The sequence below is a fragment of the Taudactylus pleione genome, unplaced genomic scaffold (assembly GCF_031769625.1).
Source record: "Taudactylus pleione unplaced genomic scaffold, aTauple2 ptg000954l, whole genome shotgun sequence".
NCBI classification, from domain to species: Eukaryota; Metazoa; Chordata; class Amphibia; order Anura; family Myobatrachidae; genus Taudactylus; species Taudactylus pleione.
The window spans coordinates 884,502-906,428 of NW_028285355.1; the positions used below are offsets into that span (position 1 = coordinate 884,502).

General features: G+C 44.8%; 1 protein-coding gene across 1 annotated transcript in view; it reads right to left on the reverse strand.

Annotated features, from left to right (window-relative positions):
* TENM4 (teneurin transmembrane protein 4) overlaps positions 1–21,927 on the reverse strand; it is a 677,831-nt gene that overhangs the window by 166,811 nt on the left and 489,093 nt on the right. The window contains 7 exon segments of the mRNA XM_088459938.1: positions 12,888–12,969; positions 12,971–13,099; positions 13,425–13,489; positions 13,492–13,526; positions 13,528–13,616; positions 13,618–13,637; positions 21,675–21,845. Of these exon segments, the coding sequence (XP_088316064.1) occupies positions 12,888–12,969; positions 12,971–13,099; positions 13,425–13,489; positions 13,492–13,526; positions 13,528–13,616; positions 13,618–13,637; positions 21,675–21,845 (591 nt within the window).

The window sequence follows — 21,927 nt, forward strand, 5'->3', positions numbered from 1 at the left end:
AGGGCTGAGCGAGGGGACCTAAGGGGATGGATAAAACAATAGGAGGGAGGGCCCTGCTCGGGAGAGTAGGGATGGCCATCGGTGGGGTGTCCATTGATGGTAACCATGGATAGGCCCATCAGTGATCACAATCGATGGCACACAAACCATCTATGGTGAACCATTGATGGTTTGCACCCCCTTGATGGCTACCGCAGCTGTGGGATGCCGGGCCGTGGGCCAATTAAAAAATGGGGGCAGGGCTTAGCAGCCACCAGGGGCACGGCTAAGCTCCACCCTGAAAAGAGAAGGGAAAAAAAAAAAAAAAACATCAGCACCCAGTCCATCGATGGCAGAAAACCAAAACAAGCAAAACTAGTTAACATCGGCCAGCCAACGCTGATGTTTTGAAAACATCGATGGTCAATGGCCATCCCTACGGGAGAACTTACATTCAAAATGCAAGGAGCAGCAGGATTTGGGGATATTGAGGAGATACAGGTGGGATGGAAGACTGGATCAGGTAGAGATCCGGTAGGCTAGAGTAAATCAGTGAGTTTTGAGGGAGCGTTTGAGGCAATGGATGTTAGAGGAGAGTGTGACAGAAAGAGGGAGATCAGTCCATAAGTTAGGGGCAGCATGGGAGAAGTCTTGGAGACAGGAGTGAGGTGGTAACCAGTGGGGAGGGGAGGCAGCGGTCACCGTCTGACTGGAGAGAGCGGGAAGTGGTATGGATAGAAATGAGGTTGGAGGTGTAAGAGCGAGGGGAGAGTGTAAAAGGTTTGTAGTTGAGAGGGTGGGTTGTAAACTAGATCCTATAGGGCAGTGGTCTCAAACTTGGCCCTCAGGACCCCACACAGGTCACGTTTTCCAGGTCACCCAGCAGGAGCACAGGTGTATGCATTACTCATTGACACATTTTGAAAACTCCACAGGTGGAGATAATTATTTCACTTGCGATTCTGTGAGGAGACATGGAAAACATGCACTGCTTGGGTTCCTGAAGACCGAGTTTGAGAACCCGTGCTATAGGGGATAGGAGGTCAATGGAGGGATTGGCAGAGCGGGGAGGAAAAGAAAGCACATGAAAGATAGATTAGTCAAGCAGCAGTAAAGAGAGACTGAAGAGGAGAGAGATGGTTGAGGGGATGCCTAAAACAGTCAAGACAAGAGATGATGAGGGAGCAGACACGTGTTTTGGTAGCATGGAAGGAGAGGAGGGGCGAATTCTGGTCACGTTATTAAGATGGAACTGACAGGAGTGGCTGAGTGACTGAATGTGGGGAGTGAGTGACTGGGCGGAATCAGCTGATGAACTGAGCAGATGGCAATGCGGTCGGTGACTAGGGAGTTAATGCTGTTTTCAGCTGCCAATACCTGTAAAAAGCATTAAAAATACTGGTTCCTCATGGCCTCCTTTACATTACAGCGTTTGAACATGGTGTATAAAATGTTTAAATGCAGCCACAAGTGCTACTAGTACGGTGCTAGGTTGCATAGGTGAAAATGCATATTAAAAACGAACCACTGAAACATTAAAGGGTCTATTTATCAAGCAGTGAAAAGTGTGGAGAAGTGAATCAATGGAGAAGTTGCCCATAGCAACCAATCAGCTTTCAAGTAGCATTTATTAAGTACAGTCTATAAAATAATAGGCAGGAGCTGATTGGTTGCTATGGGCAACTTCTCCACTGGTCACTTCTCCACACTTTCACTGCTTGATAAATAGACTCCTTAAACTATTTTCCCAGCACGTATGTATGAATGAGCCTCAGAGGGACTCTTTCGTAAACCTTGTAACAATGAAGTCCCTGAACAACTTCTAGTATCTGGATTTACTTCATTCTGTTTCATCACATCCCAAATGTATAGCTATATAAAGTTGCGCTAATTTGAAGCCAGATTGTGCAAGATTGCTGATAAGGATTGGACCATCAATTCACACCCCCTCCCTCCGCACTGTCATACAGAACCAGTTCTCAGCTGTGCCACAGATAGGAAAGGACCAGGTCATCTGCAAGTGGTAGCGCAGGTTTACATTTGCCAACATTTGCAGTAGGTGCTGTTCATACATAACAGGAGAATACAGAACGGCACCCGAGCAGCGCTCCCGACAGCTAACCAGGAGTGTTACATTAAATCATTTACATAGAGGTGGTGCACATAAATAGCATTGCCCCGGGCAGCGTATAACCTCACTACATCTCTGAAGGTGCACCTTTACGGTTGTCTGAATATTGCTATGTACATTGCTCACCTGACTGCAGACATACAAAGCAAACACAAACCGGGGTGTTTTGACTTTGCAGAGAAATAGAAGCCAGCATCATGCAAAATGCACAGGCAAACATCTGTATCCAATTCCGTTCATGGAAAGGAAAACTGCGTGTAAATTACCCAGCCAGATCATTAAACCTGACGTGCTGCCGATGGATCAGCTCTGCAAACTTTACTTTCAACTAAAATTTACAGCAAAGTGCCGGCTAGAAATGGCCGCAAATACCATCATCATGGGCCGCGGGAAAAAAGCAGCGAAAGTTAAAAACATTCTTCATCTAACTGATTCTTTATTCACTTTCGCAAAACAATGTCACCAAGGCGTACAGATGTGTCCTCAAACACTGTTGCTCAAGTCATTCCAAATAGCCAGGTCCCGGACAACTTTCCTGCGCCGAGCATCTTTCCCGCTCAAAATGTGCGTCTCATTCGTATACATAACAGGGATGTTGGCTTATATCCCCGGCTGAATGCCAGAACCAGAATCTTGACACCAGCATTCCGACTGTAAGTATTGGGGTTAGGGGGAGGGTTAGGCAGCGGGGGGAGGTTAGGTTTAGGCGGGGAGGGGGAGGCTGTGGGGAGGGAGGGTTAGGTTTAAGCTGCGGAGGGGGAGGTTAGGTTTAGGCGGCGAGGGGGAGGCAGGGTTAGGTTTAGGGGTAGGGTTATGATACTTACCGGCAGGTGTCAGTATCCTAACCCTGTCGGGATGCCGACACTGACCGGCGGGATCCTGAGAGCCGGCATCCTGTACCCAACCCAAATAACACAACTGGGAGCGACAAAGTTACATTGCTAATTTACACTACTCAATGTGATGTGCGACACTTGTACATCTGTGTGAGAATGAGCCTGCATCTGTGTAAGAAGGGCTCCGATGTGAGTGGCCGCGGCTTTTCCGCACGCCAAGTGTCCGGTTCTGTTTCATCTGCGACTTTGTATGTGTTTAAAAACAATTTACTGTGCAGTTAAAGTCGCTGCCCGGGGTCTCTAGCGCACGGTGAGCGCTGCTTTGCTGCGTCTGCAATGCGAATAAAATGCGAAATTTAAATAATAATACGGCTTCGCTACTCCTCACGGAGTGTCTCAGTTGCGCAGAGCGTCTCGCGCTGTATGGGGTATAGACACTAAAAGTAGGAGGACACAGCTGAAAACTGCAAATGTTCTGTGCAACAGAATAGGACACCGGGCTCCGTACCAGAAGCCGATGTTAGCGCACGCCAATAAATCTCTCTGTCCATGGGAAAGAAAGAGGTTATAGAATATATAAATAAACCATTTTTTTTCCCCTGCGTAGTTCAGGAAGCCTGTATGATTTTACCAGAGCTCCTGGCAAATGTCAATGGCCCCAAGGTACTAATACTTTTCTTATTATATAAAATGCCCTACATGGACACATTACCTGAGAATGGAAGAAAAATGCCAGATATTTCAATTCAACACATATTGATCGCTTTATTTTCTTGCAGGCTTTTATATATGTTCTCCGCAAAATCAGGCATGTCTGCAAGAGTACGGCGCGCTGCAAACGGGCCATATATCCTGGGGCCAACGATGCGGTAATGTACGGCTCGCTTCATGAAAATACCATTACGCTGGTTGCACTGAATGGTAGACTCACAATGCAGGCCTTCCAATGGAATTGTCGTCAGAGTCCACTAGATACATATCACCCCGATTATTTATGTAATAGACACAAAATAGCGACAATATAGAAAAAAAGCAGAACAGGAGATATAAGATAGTTGGAAATAAAGAATAAGAATGATAAAAAACATGATATAATAAGCTAAGAAGGAAATAACGGGAATCATCCCTTTCTTGGCGCTGACCGCGGATTTCCTTCCCTGCTGTAATGTGGGAGATAAAAAGTGCAGTGTTGCCATAGGCGATGGTTAGGCGTTTGTAATCTCGCACATAACGGCACTCACTATGCCAAGGTACAGACTAGTATTCCGCAGGTAATATAGATACGGGGTGATCTATATTCTACACATACAAAGTGCAAGTCGCGCTGAAAAAAGTTACAAATCTCATTTACATGCAACTGGAATGAGGCCCCTGGTCTCTCCTTTGCTTCTCAAGACGTCCCTGTATCAGCATGTTGTTAATCTGTATTACCAGCTCTATACTGACTGCTCCTCCTCTATCCACTCTATACTGACTGCTCCTCATGTCACCCCACTCTGACCCGTCTTCCTCTCCTCGCTCTAATGATTCTCTTCCCTGCAGTGCCGTCGAGACATCTATGGGGTCCAGGTGATACTGAGGGGCGTGACCAAATCTGGGAGGCGTGGCTACAAACATGTACTATACTATCTGCATCATCACTTGTGTGCTACAAAGGGGTTGGACAGAGCCCCCGCTGGTCCCCCCCAACAGGCCCGGGCAATTAGTACCGCCGCCTCCCCTCTCTCGAGGGCCCCTCTTCATTGCACCCCTATTTCCGCATCTTCCTACTACAACCTACTGCCTCACTGCTTCACCTCACCCTTCTTCCATCACTACTGCTAACTGCTGGACCACCATATTCACCCTCTCTCAGGCTGGGTCCCCAAAGCCCCCAAGTTTTAAGGATGACTGAGTTACTAATTAAGTTGGCTGTGCAGAAACATTGATATAAGTAAACCCTGGACTGTTAGCGGGGCTTGGGAAAAGAGTTTGGGAAACCCTGTTCTAGAATGTCAAGGCCCTCTTCCTTTATGACTCACGTCTGTCCTTCTTGTTCCTTATACGGAAATGTTACTGTATGCTGTATGGTCTGTTCCGCTAATGACACCCATACCTTTCTGTGTCCATGTACAGGGCCGCATCTAGGGGGGGGGGGCTCTAAGAGGGCACATGACCCTGGTGCCGGACTTGAGGGGGTACTGGGGAGAGGCTGCCAGGAGGCTAGGTTGCTGCTCTTGTGGGTTTGGGGCTGCATCCCAGCCTTGAGAGGCACAGACACACCGCCAGTCTAATGTGGTGTCGGTCGCAAGCCAATCAGTGCTTGTGGACCGGCAGTCAATCAGTAGCTCCAAATGGTTTGCGAGTGCCGCCACATTACAATGACGGCAGTAATGACAGTCCCCAGCGTGTGGCAGCCCTGTCCCACGCCACCCCGAGCTCACCAACAGAACGGCCCTGGCAAGTAAGAGAAGGGGGATGGGGCCTGTAAGGGGCATTACTGTGTTGCATAATGTGTTGTAAGGGGCATTACTGTGTTGCATAATGTGTTGTAGGGGGCATTACAGTGTTGCATAATGTGTTGTAATGAATATTACTGGGGCATAATGTGTTATAAGAGACATTACTGTGTGGCATAATGTGTTGTAAGGGTCATTAATGTGTGGCATAATGTGTTAAACTTATAATGGGCATTACTGTGTCACAAACCACACACCCTTTTCATCCGTCATGTTGTATTTTTTTGGGGGGCGCCAAATTATGGCCTCGCCTTGGGTAACAAAAATCCTAGTTTCGGCCCTGCAACGTATGCTCTGCCTTCTCATCATCGCCTTTACTGGCGCAATCTGTTAGGTGATATACTAACTCGGAGCTCTTTTCAAAAACAGTTTTTAAAAAAGATGAGTTTTTACCATGCGTCCTATTCTCCGAAACGTTAAGTTTTTTTTTCCCCCTTATGATTTGATTATACAAGTTTTTCCGCAATACATAAATCCAAACATAATGAACATTCCCAGTGCCAGCTAATGGCAAACGAGCTTTAATGCACAATGTCAGCCAACGGGACACATTCCACCGTCAGGACATGGCTCCAGTTCCCGGCGCTGGGAGTGCGCCCGAGAGGCATTATCCCACTGCTGCAGACATGAGCATGGTAAAAAAAAAAAAAGCGACATCGATCAGGACACAACCCTGCTTGTGGCGACAGATCGCTTCACGCTGTCATTCCCCGAGCTGGAGAGATGCCTGTCGACCTTGTCAGAGGATTCATTCTAAAATGACGGAATTTCTGATCATACAAAAAGGAATTCACTGCAGTGTACGAGAAAGGGATCTCTGCTATAAGTACCAATATGTAGGAGAATAAACCCCTATCAGCGAAGCAGGAACCAGCGACCTATCAGTGACATTTAATTTAGTACCTACTAGAGACAGACATATTCCTTTATCAGGATTATTTAAATAAAATTCCATTCATTAACCTCATTAAATTCCTATATGGCGCGGACCTATGCTTTATCAGGGCCGTCAAACATCATCAAACCTGCACAGTCTGACTGCGTGTATACGCACTTATATTTATCCGTGGTCTTGGTTTATGGGCCTGATTCAGAGCCAGACGCTCTGACAGAGCGCTCGCTCTGAATCAGGGCCGTCCCTCTGTTGTTTTAGAGCGGCCACAACTATAGCGAGCGGCCAGGAAGATGGTCGCGATGGTCAAGACCATCGCGACCATCGGGCTTGCGACGAGACCCTTGTGGTAGGGTCTCGTTGCCGCAAGCCCTAGAGTGCTTTCGGCTCTAACAGAGCCGAAAGCACTCCCACTGACATCACTTGTGATGTCAGTGGGGCCGGTCCCAGATGGTAGGCATTCCCATGGGAACGCCTCCGTCTGGCCAGCCACACCCCCGGCCCGCCCACCAAAGGGGGCGTGCTGTCACTCAACATCGACCGCACGCCCCCTTTGGTACGAGACCCAGTGCGACGGCTTGCCCGTCGCTATCTGGGTCTCGCGCATGTGCACGACGGAGCTGGCTCCGTCGAGCACATGCGCACTGGGCCAACATCGACCCGCTTGCGAGCGCTCATCGCTCGCGAGCGGGTCTGAATCAGGGCCTATGTTCCCGTTTGCTGAAATAGGTTGTAAGAAAAGCAAAACGGATCTTAGTTATGTTTCCGTTGAAACGGTCTCCTCTACGGCTGCCTGCGAGGACGCGCAGTACGGTATAACGAGCACGTTTCTAAATATATACTACACACACATACTTAGTCATACACACATTGAGACGGCTGAAGCTCAAGGAGACATTCTACAAAGAATAAGGAAATGACAGGCAGCGATTCCTGGCCACACGATGTCCTGTTATTGCTTTCCTGGAATATGAAATTGGGAAGATCTTGAAGATTGTGACAGAGATGGAAGGTTCAGCTCTGTATCCGGGGGATGTGTGACAAGGGCACGTATACTATCTGCTTATAGATAACATGAAGGGCAATACATAGCTGTCACGTGGATCCTCTGTAATGTATATGTATATCTGTAAGACGTAATTGCAGGGAACACTCCGTATAAGCAGAGTATATTTCCCATATATCTAGCAACAAGCGTATGGGTACAGTACAAGAAGCCGGGAAGATTTATATTATTCATATCTGCACATTTTCACATACAGAGCAGTGATATTGTAGTGTAGCCACGGTGATACTCAGGATACCCATTCACTATGCAGCCACAGGATATGGGCCTATATTAAAAGAAGAATCTGTGATTTAGGGAATTCTTTGTAAATAACACTTTGTATTTACAGTACATGTATTTCAATCTACTATTTTATAAGGAGTTAGGGCCTAATTAAGACCCACTCGCGAGCACATTGCGCTCGCAATCGGGTCGATGGTGTGCGAGCAGCCTGGAGGCCGGAATTTAAAAAAAAGGGACGCCCTGATTCAGAGCGAGCGCACACAAATAGCGGGCGCCTCTGAATCTGGCCCTTAGTTCTTTCAGGTTATCGATTTTCCTCTGAATTGTGCCTGTGGTGTGGTATAAAAAAGCCGACATTCAGAATGTCGACAACGTGATTTTATATTCAGTTTGGATGTAAGCCTTACCCTAATGCAGGACTAGGCAACCTGCAGCATTCCAGCTGCTGTGGAACTACACCTCCCATCATGCATTGCCACAGTTTTGCTGTTAAAGCATGCTGAAACTGTGACAGGATATGTTGGGATGTGTAGTTCCACAGCAGCTGGAGGGCCGCATGTTGTCTAGTCCTGTCATAATGTAACCCTAACCCGAAAATCATCTGTTAAATGCTGGCAGTCTGCCCATGTCGACATTTTGAATGTCAACATTCAGTCAATGTCAATATTTTGGTGTCGACTATTGCATACTGTGACTGCTGCATACAGTGCTGGGCCTACCACAGTACGTGCCGCTGCTCATACTCAATAAGATCTAGCCTGGCGTATACACATTCCGGGATTCTTCCATTTCAATCTCAATGTATTTCAGAGGGCCTCAGAATCCGATATGTATTGTGACTGCGGAGAGCATGTTCATGCACTAGATGTAGAAGCAAGCTGACGGTAACTAGCGCGGCCTGGCATGGAGGTGCCCCCAGGCCTGTACAGCAGATGTTAAGCTTTGCCCTCGCCGCTTCCACATCACAGCTCAGCTCCTCACATGAGCCCGTCGCTCGCTGTACAGATTGTTGGCACAAATCTCTCTATCTGCAAACAGCTAAATAAAGAAATCACACAGACATGATCTCCTCTCTTACAACATGAATGTCCCCATCGCACAGCGTGGAGGCAGCCATTTTGTGGGCTAATCCACATACTCATTAGAATGCAGCCTGTTCCGTCCCTTGGAACTCTAGACATCACTGAGACACTTCATAGTAAAATGACAGGCTGCGTGTGAATACTATCCACCCCAAAAATTAGCTGTATCGACTGTGCGCCTCACAAGTGCCTCTGGGATGTTATGGTTCCTAGGGAATGGATTGGTCGCAACGACAACAATAAGTCAGTCCATGTCTGCTTTCACTTTCTATTCTTAGTATAGTTCACACTAGGAGATGGAGGGCGCCATTTTACATGTGTTAGCGTCTGATGTTTAGCAGGAATGAGAGACCTGTGCTGTACATTGGGAAAGGCAGAAAGCAGCGGTAATATTCATTCCCTATGCTGGCGCCCGCTCTGCTGAAGCAGTACATGCGTTGTGTTCCCAAAATTTAGAGATCAGGGTTCCACTGCTAACACAAACCCTCCATCCACAATGAGTGGTACTGAGACATGAGCGGCTAACGTGGCGAGGTGGGAGATAAATACTAGCCAGCTGCTGACAGGTCGGTTGGAACAAGAACATTTTAGTGAGCACTTCAAAAAGGTGACTAGTAAACGCGGCACTCGTGCAAAATACCGCGCATTTTGGCATCAAATTCAATGGAATCGTCCGTTCGTCGGGACCTCGCAAAAAAAAAAGTAGCAGAGGAAGGTCCCACAATTCCCCAGCGCAGATTCACCAGATATCATTTGCCACAGGCAGTGAGGCATTGCTGCCAGTGATTGTTCAAATGACGTGTGAACCACAAGCACCAGCATACCCACCAAATCAATGACTGCCAGTGCATGCTGGGACATGTAGGCCACAGTAGCCAAACAAAAGATAGAAGTTTATAGCTTGTTCACACAAGTACCTTTGCTGCAGCCAAGAACTACATATAGCATCGCTTTATACAATGTAATTCTCACAGGCGATAGAAGCCGCTACAGTCACTTGCAGGCACCAGGTAATTGTTACCAAGACGAATCACACAACAGGCAGCTGTGATTGGATTACATTGGGTGGAATGGAGCTATAGATACTATAGGCAATTCAAAGAACTTTTTGTTGTCTGAATGATCCCAACTTTTCTATATTGACGAGAAGTAACAGACTACACTATATAACAATCACTGTGTAGAATGTAGAACTTCCTAGAGGTGGGGTAAGAACAGCAGCGCCGTATAGCGCTGTAACACTCGCATGCCGCAACAGCAGTATCAACCAAACTCTCACAACCTCTGGTCACTATGGATGTGATAACATCCATATTGCATGTATCTAGCACGCTATTACATACCAGCTACACTGCTGCCTTACAGGCCCCACCAATTTGCATGATACCAGCAAACTACACACAGGGAATATGCTGAGCTGTAAATAAAGAGGACATCTGATTTTAGAGGACAGTGATGAAAAGCCTGAGATCTCTCACACGTCCTCTGTGCTCATTCCCAGGCTCCCTGGAAATCACTTTTTTACAGCAGCTCAGTCTAGTGAAACTAAACACACAAGGAAAACCATTGACCTCCAACTGACAGGTACCAGGACATCCATCCTTTTCCTCATCCTGTCTCCATTACACTCTGCTCTGCTCCTCTCCCAGCCTTCCCTCATCCAGTCTCCATTACACCCTGCTCCTCTCCCTGCCTTCCCTCATCCAGTCTATATTACACTCTAGGCCTGATTCAGAGCCGCTTGTAAGCGGCCGCTCGTTCGCTCCGAGCGATGTTCGCACATCTGCGCATGCGTCGTAATGCGCACGCGCCTACCAATCATTGCGGTCGGAAATCGGGCGCTCGCAAAATAGCGAGTGCCTGCTAATTTGAGTGACAGGATGAGGCGTTTGTGGGTGGTAACAGGGGAAGGTGCTTGAAAACGGGGAGTGGAGATCCGAACGCAGGCGTGCCAAACGGTCAAAACGGGCGTTTTAAGGGTGTGCATAATTAACAAAGCAGCGTCATAGACCACGTCACTTGGTTGTTTCTTAGCCTGAACTGTTCGCATGATTGCGGTAGGAAAATCCTACCACAAGCACTGCGAGCAGTTCAGACGCCTTTCAATGTACTTGATTAATCAAATATATAGCGGAGATGACGTAGGATGCGAGCGGCCAGGGGGCGTCTTTACAAAATAGCGAGCGCATGTTTCGTTCGCTCGCTCAGACATAGAGGAGTCAACAGACCGCAAAGAGCGAGTGCTCAATTTAAATAGCCGGCCCCTTTTTCTGAACGAGCGAGCGCAAATAGCGTCCAACTCTTAATCAGGCCCTCTGCTCCTCTCCCCATTACACTGCTCCTCTCCCTGCCTTCCCTCATCCAGTCTCTATTACACTCTGCTCCTCTCCCCATTATACTGCTCCTCTCCCTGCCTTCCCTCATCCAGTCTCTATTACACTCTGCTCCTCTCCCCATTACACTGCTCCTCTCCCTGCCTTCCCTCATCCAGTCTCTATTACACTCTGCTCCTCTCCCCATTACACTGCTCCTCTCCCTGCCTTCCCTTGTCATGTCTCCATTACACTCTGCTCTGCTCCTCTCCCTGCCTTCCCTCATCCAGTCTCCATTACACTCTGCTCCTCTCCCCATTACACTTTGCTCCTCTCCCTGCCTTCCCTCATCCAGTCTCCATTTCACTCTGCTCCCCTCTCTGCCTTCCCTCATCCAGTCTCCATTACACTCTGCTCCTCTCCCTGCCTTCCCTCATCCAGTCTCCATTACAATCTGCTCCTCTCCTTGCCTTCCCTCATCCAGTCTCCATTACACTCTGCTCCTCTCCCTGCCTTCCCTCATCCAGTCTCCATTACAATCTGCTCCTCTCCTTGCCTTCCCTCATCCAGTCTCCATTACACTCTGCTCCTCTCCCTGCCTTTTCTCCTCCTGTTTCCATTACACTCTGCTCCTCTCCCTGCCTTCCCTCATCCAGTCTCCATTACACTCTGCTCCTCTCCCTGCCTTCCCTCATCTAGTCCCCATTACACTCTGCTCCTCTCCCTGCCTTCCCTCGTCCTGTCTCCATTACACTCTGCTCCTCTCCCTGCCTTCCCTCATCTAGTCCCCATTACACTCTGCTCCTCTCCCTGAATCCATCACACTCTGCTCCTCTCCCCATTACGCTCTGCTCCTCTCCCTGCCTTCCCTCATCCAGTCTTCATTACACTCTGCTCCTCTCCCTGCCTTCCCTCATCCAGTCTCCATTACACTCTGCTCCTCTCCCTGCCTTCCCTCATCCAGTCTTCATTACACTCTGCTCCTCTCCCTGTCTCCATTACACTCTGCTCCTCTCCCTGCCTTCCCTCATCTAGTCCCCATTACACTCTGCTCCTCTCCCTGCCTTCCCTGCTCCTCTCCCTGCCTTCCCTCATCTAGTCCCCATTACACTCTGCTCCTCTCCCTGCCTTCCCTCATCTAGTCCCCATTACACTCTGCTCCTCTCCCTGCCTTCCCTCATCCAGTCTCCATCACACTCTGCTCCATTCTCTGCCTCCATCTTATCGGAGTTCAACGTCCCACAGACCTTTTCAAAAATTGCACCAGCCCTATGGAGGTGCAGAATGTCTGTCTGAACATGGCCGCCGAAGCCAGTGCAACTATGTGAAAAAGTCGCAGTCAATGACCGTGTCTGGCTTGTCCCCCCCATTACCTCCCGGGAACACCCACTGAAATTGCCTCTCTCTGCATCTAAATACGTTCTGCTTTCGCCCGACAACGACACTGCGTCCACCTCTGAATCAGGCCCTTAGCGTAAAACAATGAAATGCTACAGAAATTCAGGTTCCATGTGCGTGAAATAAAACAGGATTTTTTAATAATGCAACAGGAAAGCCAAGTACACACATGGCCAGCAGTAGCCTGAGCAGCACAATTCAGCAGCAGGTTCAGGAGCTGCGTCTGTTCATCAATCACAATAACAACGCCAACTTAAACTTGCCATATACAGTATTATATAATGAAACAAAAGATCAACACTAAGTATTCTCAGCCTGTAACACACGTTGTTATAGGTATACTGAATATTTCAAGCAGCTTCCTGAGCAGCAGGGATCCATAAGGAACAGCCCCTTGGCCATGGATACTCGCTCTCATGCCACCACGTGACCTGATAATAATACGCAGTTAATGAACCAGGTACTTACCGATAGTTGTCGTGAGAAAAGAGACCACCTCGGACTCCTTGCCATCGTTGTAAAATGCCAGGTGCCAGATTCCGGAGTCCAGTGTACTGTATGAATCCCGTTTCGTGACTTGACAGAGGAACCACCCCCCTGTGTAGCCTCTGAGGGCCTTCCAGGCTCCGGGCCTCCTGGGCGAGCAGACGTCTTCCATCCAAAAGCTCCACGAAGTCAAACTGAAAGTGCAAACAAATCAGATGTTCTTATTTTTGCTCCCATAATTAAAGAGTAGAAATGTATGTATCATCATATATTTTCCCCTTTCTATCCCATATTATTTACCCACAGAGGAGGACGGCGGACATGACTGCACCACATGACTTGGTGATTTTCACTGGCTCCACTCTAAACAGGGAGTCTGAACAAGATGGCCGCCTCCACTGAGTGTAAATAAAGGGCCAATCAGATTCCACCCCTGCTGAATTGACAGACTGAATGTTGTTTTATCTCACAATACGACATCCACTGTGTGTAAGTGACGGGTGGGACGGATCTCGTTACCTGCGTGTGTGATGGAGGAAGCCCTCTTCTGCCATAGATGCCAACCAGAGCTGCTTTTCCAAGGACACGTTGAACTTCAGATGAACAGGGTGGTCTATGAAACCTGGGACCTCCAAATATACCAGGCGGGATCTTCTGTGACGCTCTCCTACCGACATCTAGTTCTCCAGAGTCAATAAAACTGTCGTCGGGGGAAAAAGTTTCCGGGTTTTGCTACATGGACAGAAGAAAGAGACGTTATGCAGAGGAACAAGATGGCCGCTGTTCATGGAGACAGGTGACAAATTTTCAATGACGACAGACTGTGTGATAGATGTACATGGAACAGATACTGTCGCTAGCTAGTACTCAGGAGTGGGGGTCCGGTTTTAAACTTTTGTCTGTGGCTCCGTTTTTCAGAACTGACCAATTGCACAACAAAAATCTCTGTTGTTAATATTTCCTGAAGAGGAGCATTCTATATGCAAAAATACTGTAGCATGCAATTCAATACATGTGATATGATGGGGACATTCGTGCTCCAAGGTCCACGGAGATAGTACAATGTAAAAGACATGCTGAAATGGTCCAGCTCTGCAACAAGTGTAATCAGAAACTATTTTAGTACATTGGAAATGATTGAGTCAAAGATTTTTCATGCAGGAGAAGGTGATCAGGGGGAGGGAAGAATCATCAGTTCGACAGGATGGGCAGAGGCGACACAGCACAGTGCAGACACGGTGATCGGGTGCTGCGGGCACCAGACCCTGGTGCACGTCCAAATTGCTCAAGTTGGGATGTAGGTTACTGCTGTACTGACTTACTAAACAATGGTTCGCCAATAGACCTTATGTGTATTAAAGCTCTACTGAACAAACTGGCACTATACATATATAAATGTTAATTATATATATATTTTATATATACATTTTCATTTAGCAACACAAAACTATAACGCTGGACAGTCAGTACAACCCATCGTACAAAGAAACAGGACAAGGAAACACAAGGTTAACTGAGAAGGTGCAGGCATGAAAACAGAAAGAAGGGCCTTTGGCCGTAAGAGCTTACAATCTCAGTTCTTAGCAAAATTACTAAGTACAGAAAAAAATAAGAACTCAAAAAGTTACGTCAGGCGGGGTTATCTGGCTTTAAGAGAGAAACAACACAGTTTTCTATATTAAAACAAAAAGAACAATACCGTGAGATACTTCTATTAACTGTCTGTCCTTTATGTATTTCCTCGCTATAGGGTCACGCGTAGAAAAGGGGCGCTGTCTCTTTAAATGATATCAGAGCAGACCTCACTGTATAAATTATGGGCTCTGGGTGACGTCTGATTGAAAGGAGCGGGACTACAGATTTCTATTTAGATAATGGCACAGTAGCAGGCCTGAATGGGGCATTCTAATCAACGCTTCCATAATAACCCTCATTTTAATCTTATTTTTAATCTAATTTAATTTGGCTCCCATGTGTTTTAAGCAAAACATTTATTCGCTGTGCATTTTTTTTTTTCCCCTTATTTCTATGTCTTTTCTTTCATCGTAGGCAACTGGTTTCTTTCTGCATCAGCCTTGTACGGGGGACAACACAAAGGGGAACTGAACGCAGCAGCCATTGATCTCTGTTATTTAAACCAAAGATCTAAATATCTCTTTCAACACTTGAAAAAGCAAAAACAGGGTTTGGGAGAATTGTTTTTGTCACTAATGAGACAGAGGGGGCTTTTTTTTTTAGATTGAAGCCCCCCATTGCAAGAAACACAGCATATAACGGCAATGTACTTTGTATTTAGCGCTCCACTGATATCTGATATACTGATGTCCAATGGTTACATAATGTCGTGGAAAAAAATCAGGTCAGTTGTAAGGTTTATTTTTAATTGTTCAGAAAATATATATATTTTTTACACACATGCATTAGGATGACTGACCCTAACATTGACTATATACATCCTTAATTTAAACAGCACCAACATTTTCTGTGACGTTTTTCAATCAGAGAACTTATCCAGTACATGCTCTGATGGAGCTTACAATCTAATTTCTCTACCACAGGAGCACAAGCTCAGCAGAGAACATTAACCTGCACACAAAAGGAAACTCACTCACCCTAGAAAGAACACCCCAATCACAATTTAACCCCAGGCCCCAACGAATGTGCGCCAGAAATGTTAAAGTATAAAAACTTGCACCTGCTTTTCATTCTCCACCTGTATATGTGATGACACAAAGCTGTAGCAGTCATTGCGTAATATCCCAACATTAGAGTAACGAGTCTAACGACATATACCATCATGGGTGCGCCTATGGTCTACTTGTGGCCCTCTTGATCAATAGTATTTTTTCTCACCAGAACTTGCCAGCATGGTCCAGTTATACAGCTGTTTCTTTATTGGGATGGTCAATGAGCAGTGTTACCAACCAATAATGCACTAACAAAGGTCGCTTGGACAAGTGATGTTGTGCAAAAGTAGCAAAGGTTCAATGGCTATATACTGTAGCTATTAATATCGCCACATTTAAAATACACTTATTTTTAGTGAAGTGCCATTTTGAAAAGGTAATCAATTATGTGATGATTCCGGGATCCATGTAGAATCCTAATGATAAAATGAAAGAATGCCCCTTTTTGGAGCATCTAAAAAACATGTTTTTTGAACATAAGCATTTTATTTTACCTCATGAAATGAAAGTCCAGCGCCTAGAACATCCCCTTCACTTCAAAATGGATCTGACACTTACACGCAGTGGTGGCAGCCATTTTGTGAGACCATTCTATTTTAAGAGAACGTAGACTATCAATTCAACCCGAAAATGCCAAGGCTTGAGGAGGTGCTGTGCCGCATGCCTCACTTACGTTTCTAGTTCTTAGTGAACCCATAGGATGAATATGGATTTAGACCACAAAATGGCCGCCTCAAAAATGGTAAATGACAGGTCTCCTCAAAAGAATCAGTGCTCCCTCATTAAACGGCCACAGTAAAACACAAGCCACAACTGTTACTATAGCGAGGGTGGCATTATAAACAGGAATTACTGTATAATTACTGCTCATATTTCAGAATAAACTGACCATGTTCTGAAACAATCTATGGTGCCTTATATTATCCCTTACACAAAGTGCACAGCAATACAGAGAGCCACCAAAAACTGAGGTGATCCCTACTGTCTGAGGTAACCAGCTGACAGGAGAAACTGTGCCATGTAACCAGCCAAGGAAGCAAATGTCTCCGATTATTATGTTAGGGCACAGAACCCGCAGCCTCAGAGACAATTACTAACTTAGCACTAATACATGTAAATGCTTGGAGGGATGACTAAGGGTGTACACAGGTTGTGATAGTACGCTGGAGATGTCACTTCCTCACAATGTTATTTCCTTCAAGCTGGTGACAGCTAAGCCAACACGTAATCTCCATGCCAAATCCGCTCACATTTCTAAGTAATACAAATGGCACATTTTAGTTTTCCTACTGGAAAGAAAACAGCCAGCAGCTACAGGCAGTGCATCGAAGACATCCCGACTTAACAAGCGCGAGTGCTAATCCGGTCTGATATCATCGAGTCCTACAGACATAGATCCACAGGAAAGCTGCACTCAAACACAGACTGGATGCATTCAAGTCAGAATACAATCCAGACAAAGTGCATCTTCACTAATATGCAGCCCAAATAATAATAATTGCTTAAAGCATCTGCGCTTATAGCTGGGGTTTTTTTTTTTTTTAAACATGTTTTATGGTCTGAGTTGGAATTGAATAAGAAAAAAATACATATACATTTTACAGAAAGAGACCCATTAATTTTGACAGCCAAATTACTTTTATTTATGGGATCAGGAAATTTGGCATCTGGTTTGGATTAGAAAAGACCACTGACCAAGCAGGTTAAGCCCACCTGAATATTAAGTGTCAGAAATTACCCTGCACATTTTTTATTAAACCAGCTGCAGTGCGTGCACATGCGTGTGTGTATAATATATGTATATATTTTTTTTTTCCCGTGCGAATGTCTGGTACACTGCATGGTGCTATTGTAGAATACAAAATCATTGATCGACAGATCATGGTGCGAGAGAAAAAGACAATATGCCAGATGTAGACACGAGTATCTTGTGTGAAATCGCAGTGTGCATGGCCAAAAAGTGGACGCATGCATGTATACGCCCCTATGCAAACATGCACAATTCTGCCACTTATGCTCGCTTGTGCTTGGAGCGGTAAGCCCGTATGGAAGGGGATAAGTAGAGTAAGAGGGAGTTCTATTAAGAAGTGATGTTGCCCATAGCAACTAATCAGATTCTACTTCTCATTTATCTAGCACCTTCTAGAAGATAATACCTGGAATCTGATTGGTTGCTATGGGCAACAACACTTCTTAATAGAACTCCCATGTTAGTAAATTTACCCCTAAGAGTGTTGATGCAAATTCGTCTCACATACATGCAGAAACCTGCACATATTCCTGTTAGGAGGCGTATCTATTTTATTATAATTACTATAATAGTATATTAATAAAATATTTTATTTTAACATTTTTTATTTACATTTTGTGTAATTGATTCCCATTTTTCCAACAACTCCCCAACAGCCCCGTTGTAGGCATTTATGTTACACTGTTGGAGTACAGCAACAGCTAAAGGCTAAGTATTGCTTGGAAGAGACAGTAGGTGGCGCTGTGTCCTAAACCATCACTGTGCAGCCTCTCTGTATCGTGATAGTGTACTCTCATACCGTTTTCCATTTTAATCCCACATGTTATGTAATGCAGTTTACCTGTAAGCAATATATATATATATTTTTTTGCACGTGTCTTTTTCCTACGTACATTCCATTTGCAAAATGCATCCAACTCTGAATACGCTTCTTAGTGTGTAATCTTGGTCTGCAAATATCGCAATCGTGAACATGCTGCTATGCAAGACATGTATTTAACATCCCCTCTGCAAAATAGTGACAATGTTCAAATTATAATCCTGTGTCACTTGAAAAGATGACGATTGCTGGCTGACTGGCTAGCTGCACTTGTTAAACCAAGTTCTAAAATTAGTAGCAAAAATGTTTAAGAAAACAAACAGCGAAATCTCACTAAAGGAGAGCCGTCGCTATTCGGTTGAAGCCCTGGGGGTCCCAGTTCTGCCGTCTCTGCATAATATCCACATTGTTGGCATCTATAGTAACCCTGCAACGGGATCAGCATTTCCTACCCAATTAACCAATTTGTAGCTTTAGAGGACCTAAATTATAATCACGACCTGTATTTTTCCAACTATAGGAGCTGGTTTGGTAAATGTAAATGGGATGCTCGTTTGCCCCCTGAATCTGAAGATAGCAGCTGGAAAACATCTTCTAAAGTATTTGGAAGATTTGGAACAGAGCGACAGGTTAAAGCGCAATGAGCAATAATTACACAGCTCCAAAAGGGCAGATCAGACTGGGACTGCGCCAGGAATTTCAGATCTCACTATTGTTTTTCTTTTCATTTCCAGAACTGAAATGATCCAGATATTCGTTAATTGTTCCGTATCTTCTGCTCCATGCGTGACGGCGATTATCCAGCTGTATGAACCGGTCACAATTTTAATAGTAAAAGTCTGGTTTAGGGTAGAAATTCATTTTTCCCTAAACCATGGATGTTCCATCAAAACTGCAGGTATTGCTCATTGTATTTTATATTTATTTATATTGTATTTGATCAAAACATCTACTTAATAGTGAATACAATACTACTATAGGATTATGGTGGATCAACAAATTTTTTTTTTTAGACCTCTACCACCAGTATCTATCTGCACGGGTTGCAGTATCACCTGCTGATACGTGAAAAGTATCACAGTATGCCCATCCCCCAAATTACTTCCTCATACTATATGTAAGGTTTAATTAAGCAACACTTAGGGGTCCAGTCAATTAGGGGTGATGCCGGCAATGCGCCATTCCAGAATGGTCTCATTGCATCCCAACGAGGCGTGTAAGAAATCAGAGATGTAGATGGTATCACAATGGGCAAATGCTTGCGTAGCCATAAGGCGGCACATCGCGCCTAATAAAAATAACCCCTTAATATCAAGGAGGCCATTCAGCTGGAGCTGAGCCTATAACGTGTACAGTTCGGAGGAGAGGACATTGGTACGATGATATAAATAAGGCATTTTAGGGTAGTGGGCCACTGCTTTAACAGATCCAAGTGCCGTTTAACTTTGGGGTGCGCGTATGACCTTAATAAGAGGTGAAAGACTTGCTGTGTATGCCACTGGCCTGTCGTGGTGAGTAGATACTTTACTACCGTTAAGCGCAAGCTGCTAATTAATCTGGAAAAATTGTCCACTCAGAGGTTTCCATGGCTTGGTAGAGTCAGTGTAATGAAATGGATATTACCCAAACTATTATCCATAGTTCAAACTCTTCCTAACCAGCTTCCTAAAAGTTTTATTCAAAGGGTACGAATCCACATTTCTTACAGTCACCTGGGCTCAGCAGCCGACACACCAGACATGTTCTCTACCTATTCACTTAATACTTCAGAATGTCAGAGACTTTCACACGTGGTCCCATATTATAAATTAATTTTCATTTATCTAGAATCAAACAGCGAATACAAAAGAAGAACTTGGTAAATTGTAGTCTTCTATTGGGAACTTGGAAATCCCTTTTCAGATCAAACCTTTGCCATGGCTGAATCAGCGGACTAGAGGGGCAATATAAGTCGGTTTAGCGTGCGCTATGGTCCCATCGTCGGATGAGGCTGTTTCCCAACAATACAATGTTATTTAATCAATACCTGGTCCGTTTGCACCATTGCTAGGTAACCATGATTTTCGGTCAGGAGTAGAGAAATCATGGTGTAGTAGTTGAGAAACCACAACTCCATTATCTATAATGTAAGTTAAATCTAATACGACTCTGACAACCTTACAAGAAGTTGAAAAGAAGGATGGAAAATGCCACATACATTTCTGGGCTTGTCAACAAATCCGGCATTCGATGCGTTTTTAGAGTGTTGCCTTGGATTGAAATAAGGACATGAGAATTAACAGTCCAATGCTTTTTCTCAGTTCTACAGACAAATATTACTACAAATAAGCCCTGACCCTTTCTCTACTGCTTCCATGTGGGAGAAAATATTAGATAAGCTTTGCTACGACCCATAAAAACTTTTTTTAATGGGATCTCCAGGTAGTGGCGGACTCCTATAGTTCTGCGCTGATGCGACAGACATACAGGTTCTTTATTTCCTATTTGTCTGGATTTTTCTCTTATTTTAGAAATTCTAGTCGGACATTAACAACGCTATCAACAATATTTTTTTCTTGACACTTTTACAGACCGCACAGGCTTTATTATGACAAAACATTCCAGCTCTGATGTCATTTCTGGTCAAGTCTGCTGCAAGTTTAATTCTGAAACTTTGAAGACCTCTCCTTGCTATCTGCTACTTTTTTTACACAATGTGAAAAACTATCAAGTGGAAGTACATTCATCAATTCATAACAAGGGTGAACTATATATACGCCTATATGGTCACCGTGCTCTAAATACTTTTTACAGTGGTTTTCAAGCACAAGCTAATTCTGATCAACTACCAGGGCAACGTGTCAACGTTCTCCTGTGCAATCTACTCTCTCAATATGGATTCAATTATGGTTATTGTTCTATCGTTATGATGTTATGATATATTTGGGGTCATTCACTTTTTGAATACATGTGACCTTATGGGGTATAATTTACTCAGCGGTGATTTTCAAAATCTATGTTTTGAATTTTCATATTATTGCCCCATTAAATTCAGTGGCCCTACTTAGCAAATACTTGGCCCCACATATTCTTGCCAGCTATTTTCTACTTCCTACCCACATTTCCTGTGATTGTTTCTGATATGTAGTTTTATACTGTATTTTATATTTGTATTCTTGTATAAATATCTTGGAAATAAAATACAAAGATTATATTAAAAAAAAATCTGAAAAAAAAAATGCTGGAAAAAAAAAAATCTGGAAAAAAAAAATTCAGCAAATGTGAAAATAAAAATATAAAAAACACAAAAAAGTAAATAGAAAAAGACATTATTATAAGAATACTAGCAATAATGAGTTATTTCTTGCCATTAAGTTTCTAGACAAATAGTTGAATTACTATGGAATATGGCATGGAAGGGAGCTAGATAATGGGATGAGGACTAAGAATTATGTAGCATGTACACAGAAGGCATGGTTGGTCATGTGACATGGAACGCACGAGGAACTGACAACACGGATAACACATCATACCTTCGCTGGGTCCTTTGCCTTTCCTCTCTGGTAATTCTAAACCTGTCCCCCCTGAAGGGTACAAGGTGACGTCCATTGGCAAAGGCCAACTGGTGGCTCTGTCCTCTGTGATCTCATACATCTGCCCGTCCATCGGCTGCAGGTGCCAGTTTAGGCCAAACAGGTGCATGGCTGTGGTGAGCAATGAGAAGAGTCATGTTTTTCAGTCGGGTATCAGATACCCTAATACACCTAATAGGTCTCTCATGAACCT